Source organism: Leucoraja erinacea, chromosome 1 (genome assembly GCF_028641065.1).
Source record: "Leucoraja erinacea ecotype New England chromosome 1, Leri_hhj_1, whole genome shotgun sequence".
Classification (NCBI taxonomy): Eukaryota; Metazoa; Chordata; class Chondrichthyes; order Rajiformes; family Rajidae; genus Leucoraja; species Leucoraja erinaceus.
The window spans coordinates 122,738,063-122,751,717 of record NC_073377.1 but is presented as its reverse complement, the minus strand read 5'-3'; the positions used below and the strand labels follow the sequence as shown (position 1 = coordinate 122,751,717).

Sequence of the window (13,655 nt, the reverse complement as noted above, 5' to 3'; positions counted from 1 at the left end):
CTATTTGATCTTATTTGATTGTGCACGCCAGTATGATTGCATTCGTCAAAACAGGGCGGACCATGTGAAGGTTACAATCTCCCACCCCTCTAATTAATGAAAGAACAGGAGTTAAATCTCATTTACAAATGGATTTATACTGGTTAAAGCACATAAAAGTGTCTTGTAAGTAATAGAGTGTTTGGGAAAAAAAGGGCAAAATATTTATTTTTCAAAAGAGACTGTAGATGCAGAAAGAAAAAAAAAATAGAGTGCTGGAAGAACTCAGCCAGTGAAGCAGCATGAATGGAGACAAAAGGTGCAAGTCGACTTTCTGCGTTGAGACCATGCATCCGGATTTGCATCCTACCCTGCATCATAACTTTTTCCTAATATTGATTTAGGTACTTTGTGGAAAAATTCCACCCAGAAACCAAATGATGCCCTCAGTTCTCCATTATCTTTATGAGCATGCAAATTCATGATGGGCTATTTCTTTCAAATGTATTCTATCTATTTGGGAAAATATTTAAATGAGGAAAGCTGGACAAAATAGATGATTTTTTTAAAATGTGGGATGAAGAAAGAAGAGCTAAAGGATTTCAAAAACGACAATGCAAAAGAGGTAATCACAGAATTCCGGCATGCCACTGTCGTATCCCAACAGCAGGCCTGGCTCACCTGTCGTAGAACTGGTATCCCGACCGGAGAGGGAAGCCCTGCGAGTCGCGGCTGCGTTTCAACTACAGGCCTGGCTTGCCTGCCATGGAGGGCGGTTGGACGCTGGATTAAGGGCCCGGTAAGAAGAACCAGGGGATGTTGCCTTCTGCGTCCTCAAGGTCAGCTGCAGGAAGCGGTTCCTAGGGAAAAAGGGCAATGCAAGGAGAGGGACAATGGGTCGCACGGCAACTGGTATGGAGGCAACGGCTGCAACTGACTTGCAGCCAGCTGCAGCTGGGATTTTAAAATGCTGCCTCGTGCTTTTTGTCTCAGTGGGCAGTTCTGTACATTCTATACTAATCAGGGGAATGTGCTTAGGTATGGTGATAGTCTTGTTGCGCTGTATGCAAAAAAAAGTATTTTATTGTAGGTTGGTATATGTGATTTAAAACAAAGCAACCGTTGAACCATTGAAATTACTAACCATTGAAATTACTAAAATTGAATAATTTTTAAAGACGGTTGAACTGAAATGAAGAGGATAAAGAAAGCATAAATTCAGTGTGAAAGATACATCTTCTAGATGTGTTGGGACGCATCCTCAGTGATGTGACCTGGGGTCATCGGGTGTTTCGGGTCTCACAACATCAGACACCCTCACCCAGGCGACCCAGCCGGGGTTGATCAAGCCCCGACTTGCGTCCCAGCAGCAACCGCCCACGGATCAATCCTCTTATTCCAAAGCCACCTAGTGGCTTTCTCTGCGACTTCGCTTTTCGATTGAATGGCCCTCTTCTTTGCCAGCCCCGTAATGCCCAACTGGTTGAGGACTTTGCAGAGTGAGCATCTTGCAAAGCCTCTACAGGCCCATCTCTATGGGGCTCATAGTATGTCTTCCAGCCTCTGTCCTGGCACATCTCCACGAGTTCCTGGTACTTTGCGCTTTTCCTCTCGTTAGCCTCTTCAATACACTCTTCCCAGGGCATTGTCAGCTCCAGAATGATCAGCTGTTTTGTCACTTCGGAGGTGATGATCATGTCTGGCCGGAGTGATGTTGCTGTGATGTGCTGTGGAAATTTCAGCTTGCCCAGATCGACGTGCAGCTGCCAGTCAGTGGCTGTGTAGAGGAGGCCTGTTCTTGTTTTGGTTGTGGTCGAGGCTTCTCTCCAGCCTTGACAAAAGTGATTGATTTCTTTGGAGTGTGGTGGTGTTTGCTGTTACCGATGGCAGTGGCTATGCTCTCAGCAACCACCTTGACCACCTGGTCATGGCGCCACCGATAACGACCTTCTCCAAGGGACTTTGGGCAGCTGCTGAGGAGATGTTCTAATGATCCTCTTTCAGAGCAAAGTGGGCAGGAAGGTGTCTCGCTCTTGCCCCAGATGTGGAGGTTTGCTGGGCTTGGTCAGGCATCGTAGACTGCTTGGACAAGGAACCGGATGCGTTGGAAGTCTGCCTGCATGATGTTTGACCAGGTAATCCTGCGCTGCTGTGTGCTCTCCCACCTTGTCCACGCTCCCTGCTGCCTGAGCCCCACTATCCTGCTCACACACTCTTCCTCCACACCTGCTCGGACCTCTTCCTGGATTAGATGGTGTCTCTCCTTGCCCCAGGCCTTGCCAAGAGGTGTCTTAGGGAAGTATCCCAAACCTGCTCTGCCAGTTGCCATGAGTCCCACCAATGCCTTTTGCCTTAGGCGTGACTCTGCCACCTCCAGTGCTTTCTCTGCCCTCCATTTCCTCCCTGTTCTCACCTTGATGCCAACCGATGACACCTTCTGGTCCCTGGAGTCCCTGCACTGCAGAGCTTCTCTTGTTCGCGCCACCATAAACTCTTCCGTGAGGCCACTGAATGGGAGCGTCACGGAGTCCCATACAGTGCTGCACTGTTGAGGCTCCAGGGAAGGCCAAGCCACCTGCGGAGAAAGCCGTTGATCTTCCTTTCGAGGGACTCGACTGTGGTCAATGGAACAGCGTAGGCCACAGGACTCGGAGCAGGATGGAATGCTGATAGATCCAGGCTTTGAATCTGCCTGGCAGACCCGAGTTGTCGACTTTGGTGAGCTAGGTTTCAAGGTCTTTGATGGACTTTTGAATGGCGGCAGAGTCTTTCAGAGTTGCGTCAAAAACCTACTCTAAACTCTTGACAAGTTACTCAGTGATGGAGGGAATGGCAGTTCCGGATAGTAAGAAGTGGAATCTGTTAGTCACCTTCCCCTTCTTCAGCACCATGGACCTTAACTTTTTTGGCTTGAAACTCATCCTTGCCCAGGTGATAAGTTTCTCAAGACCTTGTAGGATCCACCTACTTCCTGGCACTGATGTTGTGGTGATGGTAAGGTTGTCCATAAAAGCTCTTATTGGGGCTGTTGTACACCAGACTTGGTTAGGGGGCCTCTGCATTCCACCTCGGCTTACTTGGCCACCATGTTCATGGCAAGAGCAAAAAGAATAACAGAAATGGTGCAGCGCCGTTATTATTCCTTTTCCAATCCGATGCCACTCTGATGTTTCTGACCCAGAAGTCACCCTCAGCCTGAAATTGTGGTAATAATCCAGGATCAGGACCTTGATCTTGCTGGGAACATGGTGTTGGTGTAGTGCAAAGATAACCAACATAAGGCTGATTCAATTTTGATGGTGTATGGATGTAGTGATTATATTTTCAAGATGTGTGCAATTATTACTATCTTTCATTGCCCTTTTGCAGGTAATTGTGCCACTGCTTTGATATGCCGCTACTTTAACATTCTACGCGCATATTGACCATGAAATGATCAAAGAATAGTGATGTATTTCAAAGTAAAGACAGTATATGACTTTGAGGGCAACCAGCGGGTTGCCAAATTCCCAAATGTCTACTGCTCCTGTGCTGTGGATTTAGGTGTGCTACTGAGTACCCTACACTTAAAAAAAAAAACACAGTGAAGGATTGTAAAATTATTCAATTGATCGTCTTATATGTGGACCCTAATTGGGAGATAAAGAACCCATTGTACTTTCTAATTCTATTAAATATTAAAAGAGCCCTGCACTTTATTTCCACTTTCTTTGCAATCATACTATTTTATGTACTATGTTTCTTTTTCGTTCTAGCTCTACTTTCATATACTATGTAGTGTAAGATTTTATTGGATAACAGCAAAAAGCTTTTCACTATATTTCGGTACACATGATAAGAAGTATATAATAACGTCGTGTGCCTTGCAGGAATATGTCAAATCTATTTTTGTGCTATTTAATAGAGCTATTATTTGATATGCTTTCTTGTAGAACTGAGCATCAAAACATCCACCCTGAGAACCAGGAGCGTGTGAGGGAGCTCCGACAACATCTCCAAGCTGAGGCTTTAAATTCCCAGGTAAGATTTTCATTCATTAATCATTTCACTATATTATCTAGTATATTTTGACATTTAATTACAGAAAAATCTATTGTAGCTAAATCAATAATCAAATCATGTTGTTGAAAATTGTTAATGCAACATGGAATTACTGTACATTTGGAGGTGTATTAAACTGAAGCTCATCTGTTTATTTAAGTACATAAGCAGATCTCATTCTAATTTAAACAGTTTTTCTTTTCAAAAACTGCGTGCCATAATTAGATCTACCTGTGTGCAAATTCATTGTTGATTTTAAGTATATCATTGAGTTTACTTCCCTAATTAATTAATTCATTGTGCAGCAGGTGGTGATGAGCCATCCTGTTAAGATTATTGCATAATACCTACTCTTCATCCAGTCCTGATGCCAGACTGAGGATAGAGGCATTCAGGCTCAAGTGGTGTGGACCTTAAAGTTTATAAATGGAGAGCCTATAGCTAGAACTTTGGAGGAAATTCAGAGGTTTTCACTTGTGTATGAGCTGCTGAAAGGAAGGACATCATGGGAGATTTAAAAAAGCAACTGTTAGCGTCCAGGAGGTGTAAAATATAACTAACCAAGAACATTAATGAACGCATAACAATACACTTAATCTAAATGGACCTCAACAACCATAGCCTTTGATAAGGTTCTACATGATGGGCTGCTCTGGAAGGTTAGATCATATGGGATCAAGGGAGTGCTAGCTATCTGGATGAAGAGTTGGCTTAATGATAGATAACAGAATGTGATGGTGGAATATTTTTTTTTCTCTGGAGGTCTGTGACTAGCGGTGTACTTCAGGGATCAGTGCTGGGTCCATTGCTGCTTGTCATCAGTATGAGTGATTTGGATGAGAATACAAGGCATGATGAGTAACTTTGCAGATGACGGTTAAATAGATATTATCGTAGACATTGAAGATGGTTATCAAGAATTACAGTGGGATCTTGATCAGCTGGTCGTGGGCCGAGGACTCGCAAATGCAGTTTAATTGAAATAAGTTGCATCCATGTCAAACCAAGGCAAGACCTACACAGTGAATGGTAGGGTCCTTGGGATGTTATAGAGCAGAAGGGTCTAAGAGCACATTGTTCCCTGAAAGTATCATTTTGGGTATGTATGGTGGTGAAGAAGGCTTTTGGTACGCTGGACCATCAGTCAGGGAATTGAGTTGGACGTCGGGACATTATATTACAGTTGTACATGACGCTTGTGAGGCTACAGTTAAGGGATATGGAGAGAAGGCAGGAACGGATTACTGATTGTGGATGATCAGCCATTGAATGGCGGTGCTGGCTTGAAGGACCGAATGGCCTACTCCTGCACCTATTGTCTATTGCAAACAATAATTTGTTTATTTTTAGAGAAAGAACAATGTAGAATGAAGCAATTAAATTATTTTTAGCATGTGAGCAAAATATTACATTATGTGAAAATCAGGTTTTTGACAGCAAATCTACTAATTGTGCATTATTTAATATTACAGGATGCATCTGAAAGCGATCGCCATCAATTCTACACTGACATGTCCTGTCCAGTCTGCTTACAGCTGGCTGCATTCCCTGTTGAAACCAACTGTGGCCATCTTTTTTGTGGTATGTGATTATTTAATTAAAATAGACATGAGGAAAGGTTTTCAAGTACTTGAGTTAGATTATTTGGTTTAAACTACAGCCTCTTGAGACTATCTCAAACAATTAGATTTACATCAGAAGGAAGACATTTAGCCCATTGTGTCAGCATTGGTTGTAGAGACTATACAACCTAATCCTATCTTTCACCACAAGGTGGGTGACCCAACACTTCACAGCTTTTTGTGTACACCAAGTACTTTTTAAATGTGATGGGGATTATTGCCGCAACTACTGTTTTAGATGCTGATTCCCTACCACCATCTGAGTTTTTTTCCCCTTTTTTCCTTGAATCTTTGCCCTCATTTTTTTGAATGAATGCTGAAGGGAGATAATTCCACCCTATTGAGTCTATAATTGTATACACCTCAATTAATAATAATAATAAACTTGAGGTCCAGACAAGGGTCAACATTACATAAAAATATCATAAAATACATAAAATCTTTGTATATCACATAAAAGCATCATAAATTATATATTTTTTAAAACACAATACATAAGTTAAAAATCCAGATTAAAAGAATGATCAATGTCCTACAACGATACCAGTGTCTCCACAGCTGGGATTCGTAGCGTGTAGTGCTAACCCTTATGTTTGACAAGGCCACAATAATTACATTTTTAGAGTCATTTATCCTGCAAATGAATTTATACATGTGATTTCTTAGGATAGCTTCTAAAGTACTGACTCCTGCAGCCACAAACATATTACTGGCACTAAACCATCTAGGTTTCCTTAGCAGTGTTCTCATGGCATCGTTATATGCCACCTTTAGTCTCTGCAAACTTGTCTTTCCACAGTTCGACCACAGGTGCGCAGTGTAGAGTGGTGTGCAGTATGCTCTAAATAGTGACATCTTCACCGCATCTGCACACGCAACAAATTTACACAAGTGAATATTCGCCTGTACATACAGCATGCGTTATTGCCTATAAATATCCTCATCATCTGTCATTTGTTCTGTAATAAAATGCCCTAGATATTTTACCTTATTACGGACACTAAGATTATTGTTAGACAATTTAAAATCAGGACATTTTAGACATTTATCCTCTTTGGTTCTACAGATCATAACAGCACTCTTACTAGCATAATTAAGCCTCCTGTTCCATAAAAATCTATCTTGTTTACACTTTAACTTTCGTGATCCAGTACTCTGTAATTTTCCCCTCAAAAGTATGTCCCTATCACCAAAAACACAAATCATGCAGGTGTTCAGGTTGTTGATTTTGTGGGTCAGTGTGACCAGACATGTTAACCTAGCACAGAAGAGAAATTTCACTGGAGTAAAGTTCAATTCCCATAGAATGAGGAGCTGCCATGTTCATGACAAGAAAGAAGAACAACTCAATTCTTTCCACAACTCCCACAATATGCCCCTTAATCATTTTGATCATCTAGAGCACTCAATATGTACGACAGTCAAGAGAGTTTAAATATTATATACACTGGGAATGAAATAAATGACATTTTTACTTGCTGCAATGTTACATGGCAATTAATGTAATAACACAAGAAATAAATATACAATAATTTATAGTAGAATAAGCTACTAATCAGTGATACTGGGTAGTCAGGCCATAATAGTGCAAAATTGAAGTACGAAGTTCATTCAAAAACAGTGTCATTGCTGAGGTAGGGGTGTGATTAGGGTTGTGTAGTATGGTTCTCGGGTCTCATGCACCAGTACCATCTTCCTGATGGCAGCATTGTGGTGAGAGCATTGCCATGGTAGTGTGGGTTTTTGATGACATTAGTTGCCTTTTTGAGGCTGCGCCTCCTGTAGATCCCTTTGATGATGAGGAGACCAATACTCATGCTGGACAGAACAACATCTGCCACTTCCTGCTTCCTGCATTCCTGGGTGTTTGAGTTATCGAACCAGGCAGTGATGCTACTGAACACCTTTGGAAGTTTGAGACAGCATTAGACGATGTACTAAATCTCTTCAATCTGCTAAGGAAGTAGTGGCATTGGTGAGCTTTCTTTGTAATTGTATATTCCCTTGCCCTTTTTCATTCCCCCTGATGAATACCTCCCATTCCTCCAGATTTAAATTCCATTTGTCTTTTTTTTATGTCCAGCCAATCAAACCATATTTTTTCTTCCTGCATTTGAAAACTTTCCTTCGTACTATTAATTGTACATCAACTTTTGTATAATCTACAAACTACTTTATCATCCAAACTATTTTATATTGCTAATACTCTCTAATCAGGAAGGTTAGTATACAGTGCCTTCCACAATGTTTGGGACAAAGACCCATCATTTATTTATTTGCCTTTATACTCCACAATTTGAGATTTGTAATAGAAATAAATCACATGTGGTTAAAGTGCACATTATCAGATTTTAATAAAGGCCATTTTTTCACATTTTGGTTTCACCATGTAGAAATCACAGCAGTGTTTATACAGAGTCCCCCCATTTCAGGGCACCATAATGTTTGGGACACAGCAATGCCATGTAAATGAAAGTAGACATATTTAGTATTTTGTTGCATATCCTTTACATGCAATGACTGTTTGAAGTCTGCAATTCATGGACATCACCAGTTGCTGGGTGTCTTCTCCGGTGATGCTCTTCTAGGCCTGTATTGCAGCCATCTTTAGTTTATGATTGTTTTGGGGGCTAGTACCCTTCAGTTTTCTCTTCAGCATATAAAATACATGCTCAATTGTGTTCAGGTGGAGTGATTGACTTGGCCACTCAAGAATTGACAATGTTTTAGCTTTGAAAAACTCCTTTGTTGCTTTAGCAGTATGTTTGGGATCATTGTCTTGCTGTAGAATGAACCGCCAGCCAATAGGTTTTGAGGCATTTCTTTGAACTTGAGCAGATAGGATATGTCTATACACTTCAGAATTCATTGTGCTACTACCATCAGCAGTTGTATCATCAATGAAGATAAGTGAGCCAGTACCTTCGGCAGCCATACATGCCCAGGCCATGTCATCTCTGCCACCGTGTTTGACAGATGAGGTGATCTGCTTTAGATCTTGGGCAGTTCCTTCTGTCCTCCATACTTTGCTCTTGCCATCACTCTGATATAAGTTAATCTTCGTCTCATCTGTCCACAAGAACCTTTTCCAGAACTGTGGTTGCTCCTTTAAGTACCTCTTGGTAAACTAACCTGGCCATCCTATTTTTGCAACTAACCAGTGGTTTGCATCTTGCAGTGTAGCCTCTGTATTTCTGTTCATGAAGTCTTCAGCAGGCTGTGGTCATTGACAAATCCACACCTGACTCTTGAAGAGTGTTTCTGATTTGTCGGACAGGTGTTTGGGAATTTTTCTTTATTATAGAGATAATTCTTCTGTCATCAGCTGTGGAGATGTTCCTTGGCCTGCCAGTCCCTTTGTGATTAGTAAGCTCACCAGTGCTCTCTTTCTTCTTAATGATGTTCCAAACAGTTGATTTTGGTCAGCCTAATGTTTGGCTGATGTCTCTAACAGTTTTATTCTTGTTTCTCAGTCTCATAATGGCTTATTTGACTTTCATTGGCACAACTTTGGTCCTCATGTTGATAAACAGCAATTAGTTTCCAAATGTGATGGAAAGACTGGAGGAAAGACTAGGTGCTGAGAGCTCTCTTATACCTGCATTGAGGAGGCAATTAAACACACCTGAGCAATTACAAACGCCTCTGAAGCCATGTGTCCCTAACAGTATGGTGTCTTGAAATGGGGGGACTATGTATAAACACAGCTGTAATTTCTACATGGTGAACCCAAAATGTATAAAAAGGGCCTTTAATAAAATCTGACAATGTGCACTCTAACCACGTGTGATTTTTTTTTTTTTTTTTCTATTACATATCTCAAATTATGGAGTTCAGAGGCAAATAAATAAATGATGAGTCTTTGTCCCAAACATTATGGAGGACACTTTATAAATCAACAAGTGTAGTAATACAGGTATAAACTGATATAAAGCTGCAAATTGGGAATTTTTATGTAGAAGTAGCTGACTGTGTGATCGGATTACTGGGTCATGATGAAAAGCAAGACAATTTTGTGATGAAATAATAAAAGTACATGAAAACAGAACGTATATAAATTGAACATACTTGTGATCTAGGACTTGTTAATATAAGTAATCAGGGCTATTGCTCAATCAAGAAAGTTGAAATAGTACATGTTGTGATGTAATAGGATTAATAATGACCCACATTATATGCAGAAATCTAATTGTGGTCTCTCTAAGGAGACTGCTACCACGTGTTCATCAAGTTCAGTTTGATCTGGGATTTAGAAGAGTTGAAGAGGAGGAGTCTAGGTTATAATTTTAAAAGGCTCAGTAGGGCATTACGGGGATTAAACAAATTGATGGCTGGAATATTTCATTCATCAGGTAGTTCTACATACTTTTAATGCTATACATCTAAGCATGCATGATAAATATGTAACTAGAACCAGGAAACACAGATCTAATAAATATACTGTATGGATTAATGATTACATTGAAAATTATTAAGAGGAACAAATCATTAAAAATGGAGAAAGATGTTGGGATGAAAATTTGTACACAAATATATGAGAGTGATTAGAGAGAAGAGGAATTTGCAAATTGGCATAGCCTCAGACAAAATTATTTCAATGTTTTGTGGCAATTGGGAAAACAGGTACAAACAGGTCCAATTGATGCACCATTCCTTGAAGAATCCATTAAGGAATGAACAATGCAAGTTCATCCTGCATCATCTTCTCACTTCCCCGGTGTATTAAGTTTAAAATGGTTGTATTTATATTCATACAGGGCTCTCTTAACTCTTTTTTCCTGTTGCCAGCCGGGCAACTCTGGCAGCTTTTTAGGTTGCTAAATGACAGTTTAGGTGGTCAATTTAAGACGGCTTGCATGATGCGTGCGATAATGTGCTCGGTCGGAATTATGTTCAATGAAGCATTCACATATTATTTCTGCTTCAAATAAAGTCACAAACTAAATATATTCACCAATCAAGACAAGAGATATACCACAATGACATGCAGCAAGGTTATAATACAGTATCTCAACTCTTTTTACACATTGCAATTAATGCAATTTCTATTATTTCTTTCCACTTCACAACAAAAATGTGGTTGGATTGTTCAGCGTATGATCAACCTGCGTCAATAAATCCTGGACCATGGTAACATATATGCTTAACCATGCACCCCAACAGATTGATGCAAGCATGTTTTCTGTGAAGGACCGAAAATTATCATGACATGGCCATAGCATAGGTTGTTATTGCTATTGGTACAGAAACACTCGCTTCCCACATAATTTATCCACAACAAAATATACAGGTTGCAAGGAAATTTCTAAAGGCATTTTATGATAATAGCTGTTAAAACCGACTATACCCATCTGACATGTTAAACATTACACTAACTGACAAGAGATGGCCAAAGGACATAACTGCAGCAAATGTTCTTTTGGTAATATGTTTAAAGGTGTCAAAACGCCACATTACCGGACATTCAGATTAAATGAATGTGTTGTGAACAGCAATGAAGATACCCAGTTTGTATGCACCAGATTAAAACTTTTTTTTTGATAAATACTGTTTTCCATCGTTCCCAGTTCAGAATTAACGTTAAAATTTCAACTGAAATATCTCCTGACCAAATTTGTGATGTATATGACCGACTAGGAAGTAAAACCTGGATAAATCCAACGTATAGTTGTGAATGTTGCTCATTATATAACAGTACTGATACTCCATATTAAGAGCATTGATTTGCCGTTAAAATGAATTCTGTAATAACGTGTCAACAGTAGCAGTGACAATCGAACACTGCGGTTTTAATGTTTCACATGTTCACAATTTAATTAATCCATCTTTATGAATTGGGGGGGGTTAGTCGTGTTGGTTGCAATAGGTAAAATTGTGTGGGGATAGTGCGAGGGATGTCAGTGCGGTTGAATGGGGTGGATCAGTACGGGATTGACGGGGAGCATCAGTACAGGATGAATGGTGAGTTCAGTACAGGATAAATGAGGGGATCAGTCAACGATGAATGAGAGAATCAATTCAGGATGGATCCGGGGGATCGGTACAGGATGAATGAGGGGATCAGTACAGGATGAATGGGGTGGAGGCAGTGCAGGTGGATGGGTAAGGAAGTGCGTACTGGATGAATTGGGGGATCAGTGATGGATGAGGGTGGGGGGGAAGGAGAATCAATGCAAGGTGGATAGGTAGATCAGTGCAGGATGAATAGATGGGGGGGGTAGATGGGGAGGGAAGCTCAGGAATGGCAGTGAGGACTGAATAGTGGCGGGAATGGGGATCAGTGGAGAGGAGGGGTGCCAGGATAAGGGGGGCGTACAAGAGAGAGAGAGAGAGAGGGGGGGGGGGGGGCTGTTGGCGAGGAAGGAAGGTCAGCGCTCATCGGACACGGACGGTATCATCGCCCCACTGCCTTGGCCATCCCTGTCCACCGCCAAGTGCCGCCACCAAAGGGGGAGGCGGTTGGGATCTCCTCACCACCGCCTCCCCTCCTCCCCCAGCCAACAGAAGGTGCGGGGCCAAGCGGTGCAGCTGCTTCAGACGGCGGAAGGGGGCCTCCCCATTTCTCCCTCCCTCCTCCCGGCCTCGGCGTGCGGGATGGTTTGTTTTGAAAGCAGTTATCGCCGTTAGCGGATTGGCAAGCAGCGGCCGCTATCAGGGCGGGCGGGGTGCTGGAGGAGGAGCCGCAATAGCTGTCGCTGCTGCTGTGCGGTGCCCGTCATTCGCTCTGACCTTTCGTCACCCCACGCCCCGTATCTTTGCTTCGCACTACATCGTCGCTGCCAACACGATACGTCACGTTCCTTTTCTCCAGAGATGCTGCCTGACCCACTGAGTTACTCCAGTTTTTCGTGCCTATCTTCGGTATAAACCAGTATCTGCAGTGCCAAGCCGGGCATATTTTCTCATGTCTACACTCTGTTGCTCTGCAGCCTTGTCTAGCTGTGCTGCTCCCTATTTTTCCTTTGATCTTCAAATTCTGGCATCTATTCTTCCATTATCCCCAAATTATTGCCCAGAACTGTATGCTGCGACTTTTTCTCTAAACCTTTCTTATAATGAGTCTTTTTTAAATCCATCTTTTCAATGCCTCAAGTTTCCAGTTGCCTCTTAACTCCCACAATGGGTTGATATTCATATTTTAGCCTTTCTTTAAGTTTGGAAAACATCACAGAAAAATATAAGCTGATGGTAATGGAAAAAGGGGACTGCTCCCCGAGTAATATAGGAGCGACTATCCTCTCACCAATAAATTTGAATAATAAAAATTATAATAAAAATCCAATTATACATAACACAATTAGAACATGGAAACAAATAAAACAGAATTTAAAATTAAGAAACCTATCTCTTAATACCAATAGTCAATAATCCATCGTTTAAACCATCAATCATAGACAAATCATTTATACAATGGGAAAGAATGGGAATCAAAACGCTCGAAGATCTGTATGAATTGGGGAAATTACTATCATTTCAACAACTACAACTGAAATATAATTTGAAAAATAACCAATATTTTAAATATCCTCAAATTCGTGATTATCTGAAAAAACACACAAAAGACTATCATAATATGCCTTCTGACTTATTGGATGAAGCAATGAAGACAAAGGCGGAATCAGCTAATCTAATATCGTACCTATATAATATCATTTTAAATATAGAAATACCCACAACAAATGGAATTAGAAGAGATTGGGAACAAGAATTAGCTACAAATATTTCAAAAGAGGACTGGGATAATCATTTACTACAGGTGCATAAATGTTCGATCAACGTACGACATACGCTCATCCAATTCAAAACATTACATAGATTATATTATTCAAAAACTAAATTAAATAAAATCTTCCCTAATGTTTCACCAATCTGTGATAAATGCCTGTGTCAAGAAGTTACCATAGCGTACTCTTTTGTTTTTTGTACAAAAAATCCAAAAATTCTGGTATGAAATATTTGATATTTTTTCAAAATTAATCAAAATAAAACTGGTACCAAAACCAGAATGGATTA

General features: G+C 40.8%; 1 protein-coding gene across 2 annotated transcripts in view; it reads left to right on the top strand.

The window, feature by feature from the left end:
* Positions 1-13,655, top strand: part of LOC129701485 (E3 ubiquitin-protein ligase RNF170-like) — a 40,183-nt gene that overhangs the window by 9,295 nt on the left and 17,233 nt on the right. For both annotated transcript variants that reach the window (XM_055642708.1, XM_055642698.1), the window contains 2 exons: positions 3,912-3,999; positions 5,493-5,601. In XM_055642708.1, coding sequence (XP_055498683.1) covers positions 5,532-5,601 — 70 coding nt within the window. In that variant the 5' untranslated portion in view covers positions 3,912-3,999; positions 5,493-5,531. The remainder of the gene's footprint in view (positions 1-3,911; positions 4,000-5,492; positions 5,602-13,655) is intronic.